Source organism: Anomalospiza imberbis, chromosome 9, assembly GCF_031753505.1.
Source record: "Anomalospiza imberbis isolate Cuckoo-Finch-1a 21T00152 chromosome 9, ASM3175350v1, whole genome shotgun sequence".
NCBI classification, from domain to species: domain Eukaryota; kingdom Metazoa; phylum Chordata; class Aves; order Passeriformes; family Viduidae; genus Anomalospiza; species Anomalospiza imberbis.
Window position 1 is genome coordinate 29,129,325 of NC_089689.1, and position 21,752 is coordinate 29,151,076.

The 21,752-nt window shown below is 46.1% G+C and overlaps 1 protein-coding gene across 17 annotated transcripts in view; it reads right to left on the minus strand.

Moving 5' to 3' along the window:
• Window positions 1–1,599: 1,599 nt before the first annotated feature.
• The window catches only part of DOCK7 (dedicator of cytokinesis 7), a 96,195-nt gene continuing 76,042 nt past the window's right edge, over window positions 1,600–21,752 (minus strand). For 5 of the 17 annotated variants that reach the window (XM_068198946.1, XM_068198940.1, XM_068198944.1 and 2 more), the window contains 16 exons: window positions 20,007–20,103; window positions 18,913–19,047; window positions 18,132–18,284; window positions 17,508–17,666; window positions 17,138–17,238; window positions 16,210–16,402; window positions 15,580–15,723; window positions 14,680–14,811; window positions 14,086–14,100; window positions 8,777–8,902; window positions 7,865–7,954; window positions 6,819–7,055; window positions 5,484–5,627; window positions 4,595–4,701; window positions 3,465–3,632; window positions 1,600–2,142 (listed from right to left, as the gene is read on the minus strand). In XM_068198946.1, the coding sequence (XP_068055047.1) occupies window positions 2,100–2,142; window positions 3,465–3,632; window positions 4,595–4,701; window positions 5,484–5,627; window positions 6,819–7,055; window positions 7,865–7,954; window positions 8,777–8,902; window positions 14,086–14,100; window positions 14,680–14,811; window positions 15,580–15,723; window positions 16,210–16,402; window positions 17,138–17,238; window positions 17,508–17,666; window positions 18,132–18,284; window positions 18,913–19,047; window positions 20,007–20,103 (2,044 nt within the window). In that variant the 3' untranslated portion in view covers window positions 1,600–2,099. Of the gene's footprint in view, window positions 2,143–3,464; window positions 3,633–4,594; window positions 4,702–5,483; window positions 5,628–6,818; window positions 7,056–7,864; window positions 7,955–8,776; window positions 8,912–9,772; window positions 9,847–12,310; window positions 12,605–14,085; window positions 14,101–14,679; window positions 14,812–15,579; window positions 15,724–16,209; window positions 16,403–17,137; window positions 17,239–17,507; window positions 17,667–18,131; window positions 18,285–18,912; window positions 19,048–20,006; window positions 20,104–21,752 lie in introns of those variants that run through there. The other 12 variants (XM_068198942.1, XM_068198939.1, XM_068198938.1 and 9 more) reach the window with 5 other exon arrangements.

Consider the following 21,752-nt stretch of genomic DNA (forward strand, 5'->3'; position numbering starts at 1 on the left):
AGGCTAGATTACAAAAATATCAGTGATCTTACCTTGCAAGGGCAGCTCAATCCCATTACAGAATGCAATTTTTTAGGCTTTGCTGAATTTCAGCCTGCAAATGAAAGTTTATTTTTCCCCACCTGGCGCAAGACTTTATCTTTTTCATTCAACTTCAGCATCAGGAATGTTCCAAGGAAACAAAATACCATTATTTACACCAAAATCGGATGTCAGGAAGACCCAGCTGCCTTCCATCATCCCAGCACAGCTTGGAAGGCGATTCTTTGTGGCAGCTGAAGAGAAAACAGCCTCAGCTGGAAGATGCTGAATGAAAACCCCTCCTCTGGCACAGGGAGAGGGATTGGGGGTGGATTTTTGGGATATTCACTCAAGCACCACTTGCCACTCCCCTGAACTTGTTGCTTGTAACTCCTGTCCTGGAGCAGGACCGCTGTACATTAAAAGTTTCATCCTTTCATGGCTCCTGGGATTTGTTTGCACTGTGTAAATATTTTTAATGCCTCTTCCTGTAAATCTCTTCCAAAGCCCTTCCCTCCTTCCTTAATATTTTCCATTCTGAGAGTCCCTGCCCTGTAGCACCTCCAAGGCCTTGTCAGCACCCCTGGGCTTTGCAAGAGCCTTGGAATATCCATGAAAAGTTTAGAATTTTCCTTCTGCAGGGAACTCCATGCAGGTGCTCCCGTGTTCTGCCCTGTGACACAGAACCAATTCAGGATTATTCTGTTCCAGGGATCCTTGCAGAGCCTGGCACACATAACACCACCACTGTGCAGCTGTTGGGATAACAGAGCGTGGGAGAAGTCTCCAATAACCTTAAATAAGTAGCAGGAAGGGGGAAAAAAAAGACCCTTCCCACCCTAGACCTTCAGTGCTGCTGCAGAAGGGGGCACTTCATGTATAAACCCATTTTCCTTCTATTTTTTATACATATATTAATAGTATGTTTATCAAATTCAGGTTTTGTGTGTAGATCTGGGTTTTTATGCATATTTAGGTATTTATGGAGAGAGAATAAATGTGTTTAATCACACACCACCTCTTCCAGGGGACTTTGTTCACCACAGAGAGGAAAAACAGTAAGGACAAGATTTAGGAGTTGTGGACTCAGCTCCAAATCTGATGTTTCCTCAAAGTGCAGTATCAGACCCCAAAATATCTGCTGTAAAACACATCTTTCTTCACATAAACAGCAATGCAAAGAAAGCTTTGCACCCTTTTAAACCGTGGCACCATTTTAGGTTCTTTTGCCCTGTGAAATTAGGCTTTAAATTAAAAAACGGACACAAAATGAGTTTAGTTCCACGGACCCTGCTAATTCCAGGGGTGAGGAGATGCTGGGACCTCCCAGCTGCTGGAGATGTCCATGAACACACAGAAGTGAAGCTGAAACTTCCCCTGATGGACTGAAGGAGGCGAAGAGGTACCAAGCTGTGCCTCCATCTGCTGCTGGCTACAGGTGGAATTATTTTTTTGTTTGCAGCAAAAGAACAGGGATAATAAAAAATCAGCACTTGGTTAATTAATGTTACCATGACTTACCTTGCTCTGAACCTTTTCCCCAAGGATGCTGAGCCCTGAAGTCCAATGCACAGGGAATTAAAGTGTAAACATTCACATATTTAATAGTACCATCAAAATAACCATCAGCATCATCACTACATTAAAAACTTCCAAAATGCATTTGCGTATGGTCCTAATATAAATTAAATATAGGAACTAAAAGTAAAATAAATTTAACATTAGGTAATGCTATAAATAAAGGTAAATGCGTTTAGTGTACCTTTGAGTCATAAAAATGCCTTAAAAAACAGGTAAGTTTACAGCTCATCACCAATACTCTGGATACCACTGCCATGATGGTTGTTTTTTTTTTTCTTTTCAAACATTGAGAAGTCTACATTTGACAATTCAGAATGATTTTTTTGGCCACTGAACACTTTGATGGAGGAAGAGGTGTGTGGGATGTCCAGGATGAAGTCCAAGTTTTATTTCACAATAAAACTTCTTTGATTCCCAGCGCTGATAACAAGGCTCTTTTTCTTTTCAAAACCTTAATTTTTTAAGTGCTTTTTTTTTTATTTTGGTTTTTAACTCGTTTAGATTTCCATTTTGCGAAGGCTCATCCTGCTGAAGGAGTCTCTGAGGGAGAGAAAATACAATGATGAGCTCAGATTTTCCATGGTGAAATAAGAAGCCTCACCAGATGAATGACTCTGAATTGATTTCCAGTATTTCCAAGAGCTGGTTACAACAAAAATTAAGTCCACTGGCATTAAAACTCGTTGTTTTTCCAAGGAATTGGCTTTGGGTTTGTATCTGGGATCATCCAGAACACTGACAGAAAGTTTAATTCCTGTGTACACACAGAAGCAGCACAAGCACCTGCACAACTGAAAACTTATTTAAACCTTTCAAACACATCCCTGAAGTGGAATTTGCCAGGAATACTTGGGAGTTGGACTCAGTGATCCTTGTGGGATCCTTCCAACTCAGGATATTCTACAATTTTCAGGGTATTTTATGTCATACCTGTATTAGGCTCCCTACACAGGAAGATCAGATAATAATTACCACACCAAAAGCATTTGTAGGGTTCCTGGCTGGGCAGGGAGGGAAGCTCTGCTACTCCTACCATGCCAGCCAGGAAAATTTGCCAGGGAACAGCTGGGACACAGAGGTGGGGAGAGCTCCAGCATCCCAAAGCTGGGCAGGGAGGGAAGGGACCTTCCTGCAGCACTCCCAGCCAGAAACCCCTGAGTTCATCTCCAGGAACATCCAGCCTTGCCCTGCTGCCAGGGAACTTCACAGGGGTCACAGATTCCTGCTGGGAACCATTCCTGGCCCTGTTCTGGGAGCCACAGCCTGGCTGGAAAGAGACTGTACCCCAAATCCCCCTGCTCATCCATGACCTGCACATGGAGGTTTTGGTCACCCCAAACCTGGAATTTTCCCAGACCAGCTGAAGCACCCTGCTCTGGCACAAGGTGCCCATGGCAGGGGGTGGGACTGGAGGGTGTTTAAGATCTTTCCAACCCAAACCCGTCTGTGATCCTGTGATTCCCACAGGGATTTTTATGTCCTGTCTCACACAAACCCGATCTCCAGCTTCCTGGTCTTCCAGCACCAACAATTTCACCCGCCCTGGAGCACCTGATCCCAGTTTCATTGGGAATAAAGTCCTGCCATGCTGAGGGTGCTTTTGCATCTAAAAAGAATGGGATGCAGGATGGAAACAAACAAAAAAACCCAACTGTCCTAGCTGAGGAACAGAAGGAATGTTGCAAACACCACCTACCACAGCTGCTGGGAAGGGAATGTGCTCTCAGGAGGGACAGAAGGGAAAAGGGACAGGCTCAGCCAGGAGAGCCAGGATGGAAAACAAACAGATGGCACAGGATCCCGGGAAGTTCAGAGCCCTCAGTTTCACACCCTGTGCCCCAAGAGGAACCCCAAATATGCACCTGTGGCACGTGACAGGCAGCACTGCCTTGTAGAGCTGTGGGATCTTCCTGTTGATCAGGGGCTGCAGAGCCTCCTTGAGCCGGTGGTAGTTGCGCTCCAGCTCCCGCTGATATTCCTTCTGGTCCGGCCCGATCAGGCTCTTGTTCTTCCTCAGGGCATCCTCACACCTGCAACACAAACCCTGTGAGAGCTGGGCATGCAGAAAGAGCCCTGGCTGCAGGTTTGTTCATCCAGTAGTACAAAAACAGCCACTCTGTCCCTCTGGGATCACAGGGAATATCCTTTGTCTTGTCTTTTGGTGATCAGGGCTCAGCTGAACCACCTGGTGTCCAGGGGGCAAGGAGAGGGTGTCACATCTCCCACTTCCAGAGTGACAACTCCTTTTTTTATTGTCATTTACCCTCCAGTTACATCTATCCTCTCTGAAGTGAAATGAAAACTCATTTCCACAGAGCCACTTCCAGTCTCAGAGGACTTAAAGATGGATAGAATCAGGAAAGATTAATAAATAGCAGCCTGGGATGTTCATCAAGAACTCTTCTGCTTGCAAAGATGTAATTGAAATAAAGAGTAGGAGAACAACTGTATCAGCAAAGCCATTTATTTCACAAGGGAAAACTATGCTTCCACTGGATCTATTTGCTCACAGCATTTTCATTTCAATTATTTTGGTGGTTTTTTAAATTTCTTGATGCTGTAAAAGATGCTGGACTGAGCCTGCAGTTTGCATGACTCAAGGAAAGTAGAACAGCCAGCACATTTCTCCAGGGAATTGTGCCAGCTTCCCTCCACTCTGCTTGGAGAAATTCACTTCAGAAAGAAATTTCATCTCCTGGCCTCTCCAGCAGTACCTCCTGACCCTGCCAGGCTGGGAGCTCTGGCCTGTTGTGATTTCTGGGACACTTCACAACTGAGCTGGGATCAATTCCTTCCTGCTAAACAGCAAGGGCCATGAAGCCAGAGAGCAGCAGCACCAACAGGGAAGGACTGGGCAGGTAAGGAATGAGCTGCACATGGAACCTGGGCAGGTGGAGGGACACCAGGACATCCCTGGGTCACTGCACGTGTCCCTGCCTGGGGTGGCAGCAGCCACTGCCCCTGGCAGGTGCCCTGGGGACCCTTTCCATACCTTTTGGTGAAGTCCTTGAAGCAGAGGCGGAGTTTGTTGTGGTGTCTGAAGAGCTTTGGATCGTTGGGGATTTCAGACAAGAAAACTTGTGCAACTTCTAATGGTCCCTTTAGGAGAAGAAGAGGCACAGTGAGCTTCTGGAAACTGTCTGTCATATCCAATCACTGGAGAAAGTTCAGCCACACAGAAAACATCCACAAAACACAACATTTCCTTACACAAAGCATCCCGAAGAGCTGCAGCGGGCAAATCTGGTGTAAATCACCAACCTCAGTGACAACTGAGTCTCCTTTAGGCCTTGCTTTGTTTTATTTAAAACTCTGCTTTTGGAAAACAGTGTGAGAAACTGCACAGATTCTCCATTTGTTTTCCTTTATAAGGACTCCTGACAAAGTTTGCTCAACTCACAACTGAGGCAAAGTTTAAACAATGCAGATGGAAGCCAGGGAGTGTTTGCCAGCACCACAAACTCAACCCAGCACTCAGAACTCCAGCTGATTTTTTTCCAGCTTGCGCACTATGCTTTACTCGGGCTCCTTCAGCTTTTCCTCAGTTTTTCTCCACTGCTTTCCATTTTGTTGAAAATCCACAGCAGGACACAATCCTGCAGAGCCTGGCTAACAAAGGCAAAGTTTAGGGAAGAGGAGCAAGCAGAAACAACTGCAAGTGCCAGGAAGGAGCAGTAACTGAGGGAGGGATGTTTCTTCCCACTTTCTTTCCACATTTTCAAGACTCTTACTCAAACAGCAAAATCACAGCTGGCCTAGACCTATCCTTAAGTGACCTTAAACACACCCCACAGAATGAACAGGGGAAAAATTCCAAGGGAACAGAGAAACAAGGCCCAAGGCTGTGCACTCCCCGAGTCCAGCTGGGAACCGATCCTCACCTGATTCACTGTGGTACCTACTGATCCCTGCAGCACCATCTGCAGCATCTTGGGGTCTGCAGGGTCTTGGTGGGTGGCAAAAGCCAGTTCCTGGGTTTTCTTCTGCATGTCCTCGATGGCGACTTCGATGGGGGTCAAAATGATCTAAGCAAGAGGCCAGAACAGGATTTTTGTTATGGCTGAGCTTGGCAACCAGGCACAGACCTTCAGGAACACCCAGACCACAGTGGGGTGGTGTTGGAACCCTGGTTACTGAGAATTTTAGACTTTCTGTGCTGACAGACACTAACCCCCAAGAGAACACTGCATTTGACCTAAAACCATAAAAAAGCTTCCAAAATTAAATAATAAAACTAGGATTATAAATATATAATTTAAATAGAAGTATATAATATCACATAATAAAAAAGTTAGAATTTAAAAATTTAAAATATAATAATATATTTAAAACAAAATAAAAAATTTAAAACAAAAACTAATCCTTCTTCCTCACCTTCTTCTTCATAAATTTAATTATATAATTAAATAAAAAATCCACATTATAAACTACAAATAATTTATTAAATTAAAAATAAAAATAATTTAAATATCATTCACTAATTAAACCATTTAGCCTTAAAAAAACATATTAAAAATACAACTCCATTTTTAATTTATTAAAATACTATAAATTTATAGTATTTACAAAACTATAATAAACGATTATAAACAATTTATAAACAATTATAAAACTATAATATAAATTAAAAACTAAAAAACATCTGAACCCAAACAAAAAATACCATCTCACACATTTAATCCCAACCTTAAGGAAAAAAAAAAATTTCCACAGGGTGACACCACTAAGGGGTGGAGGATACCAACAGGACCTCAGAAATGCATCATGTTGGTTCAGTGTGATCAATAAAAGGTGTGATTTTTAGATGTGTTTCTGGGCACCCCAGAGCTGTCTGAGATGTTTCTGAGCGGCACTTGTGTCCCCAGTGACCACATCTGATCCTGCCCAAACCTCCATTATCACAGAATCGTGGAATGGTTGGGTGGGAAGGGCTCTTAAAGTTCATCCCATTCCACCGCCACCATGGGCAGGACACCTTTCCCAGACCAGGCTGCTCCAACACCAATCCAGCCCGGCCTGCAGAGCTCTCCAAGGGCCCCAGCATGCGCCAGGTCTGGAGGCGGTGGCGCAGCCACGTCCCCAAACCAGTCTGGGCTTAGTTTGGGTTGAATGGCAACGGGGAGAAGTCCCTAGGAGCTCCTTGGGCAAGGTGGAACTGGAGCGGAAGGAGCCTCCCGCTGTGCCAGGCACCGTTTCCCGCCCAGCTCCGGCCTCACCTCCTCTTTGTGGATGACGTTGATCCTGGTTTTGATGTAGGGGAAGGCGTGGGAGGTGGTGAGGATGGTCTTGCGCTTGAACTGCTCGTGCAGGTCGCCGTGGGCGCGGCCGTCCAGCGTGAAGGGCGTGCAGTACATGAAGCGCCGCAGGTTGTAGTTCTTGTCGAAGTAGGTGATCCTGTCCTTCATCTCGTACGTGTCGAAGTAGGGCTCCACGTAGGTGATCTGGATGTAGGCCTGCAGGGCCAGCAGGGAATGTGCTCCTCAGCTGAACTGGCCCAGCTGGAGCTGTGTCCTCCCAACACCACGGCACAAACTAGGGCTGGGTTTTGCTTTCAAAAACCCCGCTCACAGTGGAGGGACCGAGGTGCTGCCGCCAGTTTGCGGGGTGGGTAAAGCACAGCTCGCTGTCCTTCCCTTCTCATGCCTTTCACATCATGGAATCATGCAATGGTTTGTGTGGAAGGCAGCTTAAAGCCCATCCAGCCCACCTGTACCACAGGCAGGGACACCTTCCCCTAAACCAGGCTGCTCCAGCCTGGCCTTGGACACTTCCAGGGATCCAGGAGCAGCCACAGCTTCTCTGGGCACCCTGTGCCAGGGCCTGATCACCTCACAGTGAATTTCTTCTCAATATCCAATCTAAACCCTTCCTTGCCCTGCCCTGAGCCACTGTTTCCCAGGCCTGCTCCTGCTCTTTCTGCTACTCTTAAAGGATGTGGCACAAAGGTGACAAAATGCTGCAGCTGCACAAAAGCCAGGGAATGGCACAGCTCCTCCTTCCTTGCACCCAGCAGAGCAAGGCCAGCACAGCCTCTGTCCTTTCACTTCCCACCTTCCCATCACTACCAGGGCAGGGAAGGGAATGGCCAATTCTGCACCCCTTGCTGGAATGCTTTTCCCAAACTCTCCTCCCACACAGCCACAAGATGCTCAGTACGTGGATTTTGTTGCCCACGTGGTGAAATTCAGGGGAGAATTTGTCCCACTGCATTTTCAGCCATTCAGGACCTGTTCTACCTCCACAGCTGCACTTGTGTCCTTACCTTGTTGGGATCAAGTTTACATTTGTCCACAGGGTTTGAGTCCTTGATCACTTCCAGCACATCTTCCCCAAACCGTTCTCCATAAAACCCCTACAACCAAGGAGAAAGGAAAAAAACATCAAATGCAGTCCTGATGGGGGCTGGGGGGCAAAGGCACACTCAGGGAGGTGAAGCTCCACATGCCTTTGACAGAAAGTGATCTGCTGAACGCAGGAGAATTCCAACAGTCACATTCCAGAGGCAATGGGAAAAAACAAGCCCTGGAAAGCAGGAGAGCCTTCCAACAGTGCCTTTGTTCTGAACGAGGCATTTGGGTTTGTTTTGTGCAACTAAAATGGGTCATTTTGGGATCCACCAGTATTGGAAATGACAGAATGTTTAAATTTCAGTTAATTATTTAAATTAACATTTAAATTAATTGTTTTAATCATAACCTATATATATTAATTATAAATACTGTGTTACTCTTAAATTACTCTTTGCCAGCATTTAAAAACATTGCCATAACCTACTTTTGTGGGAGCACAGCCTGGGAAAATTAATGAATCTTTAAGTTTTGATAAACCCACTCTGCTGTGCTTCAATGAACAAAGCCTGAGAGACACAGATGGACTGTTCTGGAATGCAGAATTTATGGACCACAAGGACATCTTGGAGAAACCAGAAGATAAAGAAGAGACTGACAAAGACTCAGTCTATGCCTTGGGAAGACCCTACTGGAGGAAAAAGATAATGGGAACACCACAGATTTTCAGGGAGAGCCCCTGATCAGGGAATTCCTCTCCTCCCACAGAGGTGGCACCAGCAGGAGGGCAGGGGACACCAGCCCCAGCTCCAGACACCCAAACTGCTTCTCTGTTCCTGTGAAACAACTGATGGGGAGCAGTTAAACTTCCAGTGAAACCCTCTCACCTCCAGCCGATGGGAGATTTCAGCCAACTTGGTTATTGCAGGTTCCTTGTAAACAAACTCTTGCTCATCCAGGTCTCCAAACTTAGTTCCATAAAAACCAACTCGGAAGTAGGTGCCAAACATCCTCTTTCCATCCTAGGGATGGAGAAACAAGAGGTTATTTCAGGGTGGAGACATGCACACCCTCAAGCACGGCTGCAGGCAGGCTCCTGAATTTATGCAAAAAATGAAAAGAAATTAAAAAACAAGGGAAAAAATTAGAAAGAAAGAAGGGAAAGAAAAAAAAAAACACACCTAGAACTCAGCATGGATGCATTTAGCAGCAAACACCACAATGGAATTATAAACTAACATGGAATTCTATGGATCAGTTACGACCATTAGCCCAAACCTGCAATGACTTCTCCCAACCCAGGAGGAGCCTGGAGGTGCCATCATGGAATTATGGAATGGTTTGCATTGGGAGGGACCTCAAAGCCCATCCAGTCCCACCCCTGCCATGGGCAGGGACATCTCCCACTACCCCAGGGTGCTCCAAGCCCAGTCCAACCTGGCCTGGGACATTTCCAGGGATCCAGGGGCAGCCACAGCTGCTCTAGGAACTCAAGACTCCCCACCCTCACAGGGAACAATTCCTTCCCAATAATCCACCTAAATCTATTCTCTTTCAGCTTAAGAAGCATCAGATGTCTCTGAGAGGCAGCCACAGGCAAATCCCTTTGTTGGGATCATTATCTGAGGCTCTCCAAATCTGTGCAGAGACCCTGCAGGGGTCAGACACCTCTGGGATCACCCAGCATGGATTCCCTCCAAATCCAGCCTCCAGGAATTGCAGGGTTGGGCCCAAGTCAATGTCCAGTTCAGTCACACACACACACACACAAGTGCTTTTGAACCAGCATTCCAGCTGGGAGGCGTTACACTCTCTAGGGACTGTCGAGGAGAGAGGGCCAAAGTCACTCCTGGTGAAAGCAGATGCAATCCTGTGCCATGTACCTGCTTCCAGGGGAGCCAGTGGTGAATTTGGCCCCGAAACGCAACAAAAGGAGAGAAACAAGAAAGATTTTTTGCTGGAAAGGCAACGGAGAAAATCTGATTAAAAGAGAGAGAGAGAGAGAGAGAGAAGAAAAGTGCTTTAAAAATTAAACACACCTTGCTTGTGTTAAAGAACTCACGCTGCATGCACAAACCAGGGATGCCTTTCAGCACGAAACTCCAAAATGTTCACCTTTACTCTCATGACAAAGTGTGATGCTGTAAAGGACACTCAGTGTCCCTGAGCTGGGTTAGGTTTTGGCTTCAAACAGCCCTTACAGGTGTCCTGGCTGCCAGGTTTTATTTTAGTATTTTGCTATGGCAAAACTGATCTCTTGTGGTGATGGTGAACACGATCTATGGAAGGCAAAGAGGATAAATAAGCCAAACTAAAATAAAAAAAATCCCTTCAGGTAAACTCCAGACTGCAAAAACCACTGGCATGGCCACTGCCTTCTCCTGGCTGGAGGAAAGTCTGGAGCATCCCCCTGGAGGTGCCTGAGGGCCAAAAACTTCCACTTCAGAGCTGAACTCTGCCCTCCTGAAGACACCTGGGGTCAGTAGCAGCCCTCATCCCAAAAAAGCAACACCTGTCTGTGCCCAGGCTGCCTGGAGCCTGCTCTACAGCCTGTCCTTCTGGGAATCCTCCTGCAGAGGGGCTCTTCTCCAGCCCCACTGCCAGCACTTTCTGCACACCACAGGATCCCAGGAGCCCTCCCAGGGTGGGAACTCCAGCTGCAGAGCTGCTGCTGTTTTACTGAGGATGCCACTTCCCTGGACTCCCTGTCTTTGTCCAATGCCCATCCCTCTGGATCCATGCAGGATTGAGCTACTGAAGCCTTTTTTCCTCATCACTACCTTTTCAAAGCCACAGTTTTGGGTAACATTATCCACACTAAAATCCCTCAACACCCAGCATTTCCAGCTTCCAGCTCACTGTCACAGACAGAAGGCTCTGACTCCAGGGCTCCTTTCTCAAAGTCCTTCCCAAGGCAGCACCTGGTGGAAGGTGGGGTTGGAACCTGATCTCTTTTAGGTCCTTTCCAAACCAAACCATTCCATGACTCTGTCTGCCTGGGGGAGCTGCCACATGGATCAGCTCCCCAGGGCCAGCACGAGGCTTGGCCATGCTCCATGGGCAAGTTTGTGGGATCCTGCCCCAACCCTGGCACTGGGTGGTTGAGGACACACACACTGATTTCTAATTAATAAGCTTTTTCCTTCCTCCTAGGCCAGGGGTTTCCAGGGTGGGAAGCATTTTCAGAACCAGATCCCTACAAATGAGGTTTTTGCCCTGCCCAGGCAGCCCCTTGTTACAGGCAGGGTAAAAATGACAAGGGAGGAAGAGAATGCTGTCTGTTGATCAGCAAAAAATCACCGTGGAGTCCTGCTGGCATTTACCAAAGGCATAAAATAAGAGTTTTGGGGCACTGGGGAGCCCCAGGAGTGGCAGAGCTCCAGGGAAGCCTGGTGAGATTCCCTGTCCCTGTGTGAGGTCAGCTCCCAGCTCATCCCCATGCTGCTCTGGCTCTCCCTGGTAAATGCAGATGTTGAATCTCAGTTAAAGGGATCCCAGAGGCAGCAGTGAGGAGCACTGTCAGCCCCTGATGTGACTCATGCTGGGAATCTGTCCCTGAAAGCGAGGGAATGGGAGCAAATGCCTTTGGGGGAAACACTTCCAGACCACTCCAGGCCTCCGGGGGATAATCAGGAGCTGCCACTTCCCTGGGATCAGCTCCGTGCCTGGCATTAGGGATAGGGGATGGCTCTGTACTGGGATCTCAAACTCAGCCAACACCAAAGCACCTCCCAGCCACAGCAGGGAAAACTGAACAAATAATTGAATGCTCTGTGGTCTTGTTTCTGGCAAAAGCTAAAAATGCAGATATGAGGGAGGAATTATTAAAAGCATTATATCTCCTATTATTTTATCAAAAAATAATAGGATTTTGGGAGGAGAAGAGAATGAAGGTGAACACTGAATAGCCATCACACAACTGGCAGAGCAGGTAACAGCCACCATGACTTATGAAGGTTCATGATTTGTTATTATGCATGGTAAATACCTTTCCAAATTGCTGGGAATAAAGTTTTGGGGTTATCTCTTGCACGCACACAAAAAGCTTTGCCAACAAGATTTGGGGGAAAAAAAAAAGATAAATCAGATGCAAGAGGGATCATTGCTTCCTCCACCACGACAGCAGCAGCTGCCTGAAGGATGCAGGAACAAAAGCAACTCCTTCAAAATGCAGATGCAACCCATCTTTACCAAACTCAGCACTGTTATTTTCCTGCTCAATTTTAACCCCAGGTCTTTTGCAGTGTTGCCAACTACTACAAGTCTTCCAATATTGATTTTTTGGGAAAGAATCAGCTCCTGGAGCCCTGTTATCCACTGGCAACCTCCCCATGCACAGCTTAAAAAGAATTTTTAAATTCTCGTGGCGCAGCATGAAAAGATTTTTTCTTAATTTTCTAACTGGAAAGCAAACAAATAGAATGAATTCAACATTTATTCCATGAATAAGCACACAAAGCCCATCATCTGGTGTGTTTAAGGGGAACTCAGGAATGCTCTGGTGCCAGACCCAGGACACTGCAATGCTTGTAGTTGGCAACACAACATTCCTTGTGCCATGAGGGGGGTGCTGCTGTTGGCATAGCTCTTTGCTAAAATGAAATTGGGGGATACACAGTGTAAAATAAAACAAAACAAAACAAAACAAAAAAAAAAGGGGGGGAGGTGGGGGGAAAAGGGGCAGAGAAAGGGAAAAAAAATTCCACAAGTAGGAACTTACCACAACAGACAATAGTAAGAGTAGGGAGGAGGGTCAGCAACCAGGGCGATAGAGGAGAAAACAGAAAGTATTTAATTAGGGAAATTCCATAAAACAAACAAGCAGCAAATTGGCAGCAAATAAATTTTAAAATTAAAAAAGAAAAAAAAAAAAAAGGGGTGAGCATCCATTAAAATATTTAAAATAAGGGGAGGGAAAAAAAGGGCAAAACATGCAACAAACCTGAAAGCTACAAAGCACAAAGGTCAGAAAAAGTGTGGCAATGAAGGAGCACGATGACAGACGAGAGCTGAACCCACGGTGTCTTTTACCATGCATTAAACATGACCAAGTGGTGTTAGAATCATAACCAATGGCAGGAGTCTCTCCAGGGGTCGATTTAGGGGCAGAATAATAAAATAGATGCTCACAGGCCTTGTTGGCTTGAACACATTTACATAATTTCCACACCTAGCACAGGTTCTCTGCTGGGCTGTGTCTGCCTGGACCTTCCATGGGGACAAGGGGATGACTTCCAGGGCCAGCCCTGAAGTGTCAGGATTTATTTTAAGCTGCTCAATTTCCATTTTTTGCCAGGCTGGAATTGAAACTGACATTCAGACAATCACCAGCCTAAATTATGTCCCACAACACCAAAGGTTTTTTAGTCTCAGCCTCGGTTCAGTAAATGTGTGGTGGAAACCTGGAGGGAGATGGCCCAAAATGAGCTGCCTGATCCATAGAAAAGCAAAAATAAACTGGAAAGATGAAGCCTAAACAAAGAACATCATAATCACACAGCTTTTTAGTGCTTTCTGAGACTTCTCCGTGCTCGTGCACCCACTGTGCCAACTGGATTAGGGCTGGAGTCAAAGTGGCCCTGCAGATGAATCAATTGCTTAGTCCATTTTTAACCCAAAGGCGTGGTTCTCATGGTGTGTGTTGCAGAACTGTGAGCACACAGCCTCCTCAAAAACCCAGGCAGCAAAGCTGGCCCCAGTTAACACAACTGAGTCCTTTTACTGCCAGATAAAGCCCTACATAAATTGACTGAGAACAGAAGGAAGCAGTTTCTCCTCTGAGATCAAAGGTGCACCTGCAGCAAACCAGGTTTGTGTTTGGTACCTCTGAGCATTGGTGCTTAAATCGACCCCTGTGGGTGGGGTGAAAATATGGTATGGAGGGATGATTTTCTGTGTCAATGCTGATGGAAAGAAATATAAACAAATTATAAAAACAAACTAGTGATGATACAGTGGCTCATTCACCAAAGAACCTCATTAGTGGAACACGTCAGCATCCATGCACTACCTACAGCTGCTTATGAAGAAATTCCTACTACAACCATGGTTTATTGGGATTTCTTTGGTTAATGAATTGTTTTAAACAGCAGACAGCAACAGAAATACCCACAACTAGCACATGTGGGCAAGCGTTGGCGTGAGTCATCTGGAAACTCAATTAGTGTTCTTTGCTAACTAAGATGGAGTTACCTACCTCCCAGCCAGTACTCTGTGTGATAAAAAGTAAAAAGGGCATGTCACAGAAACCAAAAAAAAAAGTTTCAAAGGCCAAAACATGACCAGCAATAAGCCTGCAATGGTTTCAATGGTTCTAAGTCATCATGCATCCAAAGCAGCCTCCTCTGGCCCAGCACAGCCGGGCCCTCTCAGCCCTTAATTAAGCTGATGGCTTTTGCACCATCCAAGTTTGGAAAGGTTCCTTCAATTCTTTAACCACCACATGAACAAACAAATAAACCCCCCAGCGTTTCTGGATGTTACCTACCAGGCTAAAGGCAAGGTACAGTGGGTTTTCCCAGCATGCAAAATACAGTTTAAAAGAACATCTGAAAGGGTAAACTGGAATTTTGAAGTCTTGGATAGTTCTGAAGTTACAACAAATCTTGGTACATGATGTTCTCTCATGTTAAATTCCAGAAAGAAACCTGTTAATGATCCTTGCATTTACTGTGGATCATCATTTGACAATTCTCCTGGAATCTGAGAATAATGGTTTTTCATTTTCCTTGCACTGAGCATTTGAAGTTTCTTCACAATTCACCCTGCAGCTGAAAATTCAAACCATTACCTGGTGAACAATCTTGCTGAATGCTTCCTGCAGTTTACCATGAATAGTAGACAACTTCTTGGCATCTCTGTTGGCTTCATGAATAGGAATAAGGACTTTGTAAACCTCATTAACTGCTTCATACATGCCAGCCTACAAAAATAAGGTCCATCAGATTGCTCCAACAATTCAACAGCCAGAATTACACACACAGCATTTAAATGATAAAACTGCAAAATGAAAAGGTGGCTGAGACTCCACTGTGGGATAATCACATCGTTTTTCGAAATGCACCCAGAGATATATGGAATAAAATCCTCAGTTATCCCTGAAATCAACAGCCTGGTGCATTACATCTTGCTGTCAGTAATTAGGATCATTAACATAACCAATCCTGGGATATTCTGGATGGACACAGGCACAAGAGCAAAACAATCTAAACAGAATCCTAACCAAATTGATGGGAATTAAATATAGAAAAGCTCAAATGCACATTTCAGCTTTTTCTGTTCAGCACATCTTCAGCCTGTGTGACTTCTGCATCCACTTCTGGCACCCCAGAAGAGATGGACTTGGGAAGATCCCCGGGATCTCTCTCATGGAGTGGATCCAGCCCACCGTGGGCAGCCACTGCAGGGGCTTAGCAGGAATTCCAGGTTTTTGCCCTGGATTTATTGCTGCTAGTGCTTAAGCCCACTGAATGACACTTCATGTTGTGTCGTGGGAATTAACTCACTCCTTTTCCTTGGTTTACTCCAGAGGGCAAACCAGGCTGTCTTAAACAATTAAAACTCTAATTGCTCTGTGCAAATTAAGCATTTACAACAGAATTATACACTCAGAGAGAAAACATTTTCCTTCCTACTGCCCAGCAGTGTGAGGTTGCTGGAGAAGGGAGGTAAAGAAATGAAAGTCTTCTACCATGGAGAAAGATGCTGCAGCCTGTTCCAGCAATCCCACCAGACCAGCTTCTGTAAAATACTTCCCAGAACAGATTCCTTCTTCATCTGGGGACACAACATCATCAGAAACTGCTGACTCTTCCAAAACATTGGAAGATATGTTCTGGGGAGATATAAGAGAGAAAAATACATTTACTCAATTCAAACAACACCCAACACTTTCAATACTTTGAAAGGCAGCTGATTTGCAGTCAAATCCTGGATTTCTAAAGAGGTGGCTTTCTATTTTTGTAGAGTATATATATGAAATATAGCTTTCTATTTTTGTGGAGCATACACGTAAAATATGGCTATTTTTATAGAGTATATATGTAAAATATTGCCATTTTTGTAGTGCATATAAAAATATATCTATTTTTGTAGAGTATATATGTAAAATATTGCAATTCTTAGTGTATACATAAAATACATCTATTTTTGTAGAGCATCTGTATAAAATACCTATTTCTCTTCTCACAGAGCAGCATTTCATTCATGCAACAAACAGTGAGCACGGTTTGAGGATGTAGGCACAGAACTCCCAGCACATGGAAACACTTTGTAGCTCAGTAGCAAAGCCCAAAAACCCCACAGAGGGGATGATGCCCACCTGGAATGTCACACAGCCCACAGGGAGGTATTTCCTGTCCTCCAGCATGCTCAGGTACTCGGCCACCAGGGCTGCAGAGTGCACCAGGCACTGGGCAGACTCGGCGTGGTTGCTCCTCTCGGAATGTTTCCCTGCCATGTTCTGCAGCCACGTCAGCCGCAGGTCGGGGGAATTCTGGTAGCCCTTGGCAATCCTAAAGGGAGAGAAAACCTCTGTGATTCCATGTCCTGTCCTTCTGAACCAGCACAGCCCTTCAGCACTTTTTTTTCACACTATTTAGTCGCTTCCGCTTAAACATCAACCCCCCTTGGTGCTGTGTGGAAATTCCTGAGACAAGAAGCTGTCGAGATGGGAAGTCACCCATGTGGGTGATGCTGAAGCTCCTGACCAAAGCCCATGTTTCACTGAGACTGATGGCAATCCAAAGGTGTGGCGCAATCAGAGCACACCCACCTGGCTCCCTACAACAAAACCTCTGCTGACCACTAAGAAGCCTTCAGGGCCATTTGTGCAGACAGCACCATGAAATTTGGCACTTGGGAGCTTAACTTGGCTCTGGAATATCTTTTGCATATGGACACCATTGTATGTACCACCAAAAAGTCTTTTGAGCAACCAGGTGCTGGAAGACCCCCAAGTTTTCCCTGAGAGCAGGGAGAGTTCTCTACTCAGGTGGAAGATGAGACTTCCAGGGATGGCTGGGGAATGAAAACTACTTTTATCCAAGATAAGCTGCCTAAATGCCTAACAAAACCTCCCAGCACCACATTCAAACACAACAGACAGGCATATATTGGTCTGTGAGCATTGAGACCCAAAATTGCTCCAAAATCAAGTCCTGTAAGTGCCCAAATGTGCAGCATCTGAGCCCAAACCCACGTGGAGCACTGACATCTCACATCTCCTGTCCCTACAGTGCCAACTCTACCTGTACATCAGGTCAATCAGCATTTCTGGATCTTCCTGGTGCTCCTTCATTTTAACTGTGTCTGACAGGATCATATGGAGGTTGAACACTAAATCCTGGACCTGGGAAAAATAAGCTGTTGTGAAGAACTGGCAATGGGAAAATTGAGCTACACATTGTTACGTGAGGAACACGGTCACTCTGAATCTTTGTGTGTTTGCATCTTGTCAGAACCAATCAAAGACCTGAGTTTTATGTGATTAGATGACTAAAAAAACCAAAACCCAAACCCTTTCCAGGGAATGCATGGAAATTCCAGTTCTGGATGGAGATTTAGGCATAGCCTGTTAATGAAGTACATATTAATTGTCTTGTGGTTTATGTCTTTTACCTGGTCAGGAAATGTTGTCTCCCTAAGTTCCAGATCTTCTTCAGCATATGTCAGAATAGTCTTGAGGGAACGCCGCAGAAATTCTTCATTGAAGTTCTGGGATGTCCCCACCAGGGATGAGAGGGACATGGTCACCTGCATCTTCACTCTGGCAAAGTTCTGCAATATAGATGTTATTTCGGTTATTTCAGCAGCCTGGAGGCAGTGCAATACCAGTGCTTTGGTCATGGCACTCTCCTCCTGACTTGATAATGAAAACTGAAGTTTTGCAAGAAAGGCTGCCTCAGGGCAATGATTAGCATAAACCTGGTGCTGCCAGACATCATAATCTGGTGATTATTTAGTGTCAGATAAAGGTTCTCCTGTAAAAACATGAGTGTTGCACCTGGTCTCCTCTCACACACCCTGAACACGATGATGCTCTCATAAAACATCCTTGATCCCTGCTGGTATTGGTTTGGTCAAGCCTTAAAATCTGGAATCCCATCATCTTTGCTGTCAATCCCCTCAGAGCCCCTGGCCCAGAACCAGGGTGTCCCCCAGTTCTGTGGGGGACTGTACCCAAAGCCAGCAGCCCCCAACCCCGTTATCTGCGACAACCCAGTGAAGAGCAGCAGGACTCACGTTCCCAATCTCGAAGTTCTGCCTCATGAGGAGGTACAGGGAGGCACTGGCGTGGGACCTGATGGTGTTGACGCTGCTGCTGCAGTGCCTCAGGAGCCTCAGGCACAGGTCTGCACACTGCTCTGTCTCCTCCTCAAACAGCAGCTCAGGGAACTGGAAAACAGCAGGGGAGGAAATCAGAGCTTGGACAGGAAGGAGCACTCAGACAAACAGGCAGCAGTGAAGGTGCACTGCAATGAGAGGGAGCCCAACCCCTCTCTTTTGAGGGGAATGATGCTCATTTCAGTCACTTTACAGTAAGGCAGAACTGGCAGCACTGGAAGGTAACTCATTTTACCTTCCCCTCCAACTTGCTCCTGCACCTAACACTCTCACACTGATTTACAACACTCCCAAAATTTGAGGCTTAAAACTTTGAGCTTCTCCCTGCATACCTACAGAAACTGGGAAATAAATCCATTTAAAGTGAGATTTGTCCAGCTTAAACCCCACCTGTGCCTTGAGCACCCCACTGAGCAGGTGCCTCTTCCCACTCAGTGCCAGCCAGCAGGAACCCACATCCCATCCAGGGTGTGTGAGCTGCATTTTTTGGTGCAGCCAAGCCCAAAATGCAGAAATGCAGGTAAGTGCCCATGAAAACCAGGCCAGGCTACACTGCCTGAAAATTCATACTGCCCAAAATAGTAATTGCTTGGGGAAGTGACCCCATACAAAGGAAGAAACAGCGCCTTCCTCACTCAGTGCTGCTCAGGGTGGATTTCTGCCCCTACAGGGGATTCACCTTTGAGACCAAAGCTCTCTGTGTGGCAAAGCAGTGCTGGAGGTAAAGGGCACTTTGGTTGCAGGCCATGCTGTGCAGCAGCACTTTGAGCACCCCGCCGAGGATGCTCTCCTTGGACTCCGTCACGGACACAGTCTGCAAAGAGAAACCGAGACTCCATGAGAAAAATGGGAAACAAAGATTGCATGAGAAAAATGGGAAACCAAGACTCCATGAGAAAACGGGAAACCAAGATTCCATGAGAAAAATGGGAAACAAAGATTGCATGAGAAAAATGGGAAACCAAGATTCCATGAGAAAACAGGAAACCAAGACTCCACGAGAAAATGGGAAACCAAGATTCCATGAGAAAAATGGGAAACCAAGATTCCATGAGAAAAATAAACCTCCCGTGTGCCTGTCCACGTGGGAGAGAGCAAATAGCTCAGACCAAAAGCTCTTTGCATGAGGAAATTGCCCACTTAGCTGGGCCTGCCAAACAGCCCCGTTGTGAGGCAACCCCCAGGTGAGGAACACCTGATCCATGGATAAAGCAGGTGGAATTGGGGATTCTTTGTCCTCAGTGAGGCTCTGACTTATAGGGAAATTGCTCTGCTAGAGGGAAAGCCCACAGCTGGGCTCTAGCAGGGTTATTCAGGCACAAATTCAATCCCTGGGATTCCTGGGTGTCTCTGCAGATCAGAGGTGGATTTGGGAATCATGGTCCTGCCTGCTCCCAGTCTGTGCCCAGGCTCATCTGTACAGAAATCAGGGGACAAAGTGAGTACAGGTCCAGGAGGCTGACCTGGAACTCGGTGATTTGAGGAAGGTTTGGGAAGAACTGGAGGAACTGTTTGGGATAGGGCAAGATTTGGAGATTTTTACAGTTCATTCCTGTAACAAAGGGAGAATCTTCAAATTCTCAATTTCAAGACTGAAGGAAGGTATTGGTATGTAAAACCAGATTGTTCCAGGCTGGGATTTGGAGAGGCATCACCCCTGTCCTGCTGCAGCTGAACAGTTCTCTCAGCACGGGGGCAGTTTTGTTAAACAAAAGTGCTGCCTGGCCAGGTGACTGTAATGCCAGTATATCTCCATTTTCTTATCAGCCTCACCTGTACAACTATCTCTAGAGTATCCAAAATTATCAGGTTGGCTTCTGTTGCAAGATTCCCATCGATGAGTGCTTCGTGTTCTATCTCTGCCCTTGACCTGACCAGAGAAAACAAATAAGTAAAATTACTTCCTGATTAAGGAACAGACCTACATATTTTCCAGTCAAAAATGTTCTCCCACGAGCAGGAAACTCCCAGTTACAGTTTGTATATTTATCACTGGACAACACCACAAAGATATTTCAATGCACCCCGAGAGGACAGGAAGGAAAACTCGGTTTTTTACAAGTACAGACTTACAGAGGCTTCACGTTCATCATGCTTGGAGAGCTCACACTGCTCTCTGACACTTCACTACTCTCCCAGAACACAACAACAGTTTAGAAGCCCAGTCCAACTCCAAAGTGGCTCAGCAGCATCGTTAGGCATGCGACAGCACAACCAGGAACAGGACGTGTGGCTTTATGCTGTGGACACACGGTGGTGCTACACGAGCTGGGAACCTGCACTCCCACTGGGAGCAGCACAGTGCAGCCTGCCAGGCTGCAATCTTATCTCTCCAAACTACACTGCATTTAATCCTTGAAGCACAACTTCCTCTCTCAGTTAAAGGACAAGGTTTTCGCTGTTCCATGCCAGGCACGTGCTCTCCTGGAAAGCCTTGCAAAGTCCAGACACCCACTCACACTTGTGGCTCCAGGAATTCAGAACTACCAGCCCCTTCCAGTGGCACTAGCTGCACTGGGCAGAGATCCAGGGGTGTACTCAAAAAGCCCAACCCTGGCCTGCCCTGCCATAGGTGCCATCTCTGACAGACTCGTGCCAGGCCAAATCCCAGCAGGAGGGTGACCAAAACCCCAGAAAAACACACAGAAAGAGGGAGAAACTATCTGTCTCCCGGAGCTGTATTGCAGCAGCCCTTCCCTGCCACACTCCACATCCTCTGGGAGCTGGCTCACACCTCCAACATCTCCAGGACAGGAAGTTTTAGGACCCGGCCCCACATAAAATAATACCATCTGCATAAAAAGACAGCAGCTGCAAGCTGTGCACAGCCCTTGAAGTGAAAAGTCTTGTTTATGGGGTTTCAAAGGGCCAGGCTCTACCTACACACACAGGACACAGCAGACCCAGTCACAGCAAGCAGGGGTTAGAAAGCAGCTCTAGAGAGTTCTATCTAAGCAGCTCATTTTGTGAGGTGAGACACCATCCTTTGACCATCAAGGAATTCCACAGCTGTTAAATGTGTACTTGAGGTCCTTCTGGGAAGGACAGGACTCAGACCCAGTGTTGGCAGTGAACTGCTGAGTCTTTCAGGCCAAATTCTAATCTGGTGTGATTCTGGAATTTATATCTACATCACTTCAGGGTGAAGTGATTTGGCTGGTCATCTGGCTTTCCCAATGACTCAACAGGACTGGAGCCTTGGGCAAAAAGCCATTACTTGCCATAAGGAGAAATTACATTTTTGTGTGGGACAAAACAACTAAAGGCTGTGAAGAATTGCTTTCTACTCCAGGAAGAGTCAACATCTGCAAGGATAAAATTAGGCCTGATCTCCATCTGGGTCTGAGGACCCCATTCCTCAATTTCTTCAGAGCTTCACTTGGGCTGAGGTTGCTTCCCTAGGATAAGGAACAATTCTTTTGCTGGGAGGATGGAGACTGCAGGCTGCGATTCGAGGAGACAGAAAACGTGCACAGCAAAGCTCAAACACAACTCCTGAGCCCTCTGGATTAAACCACG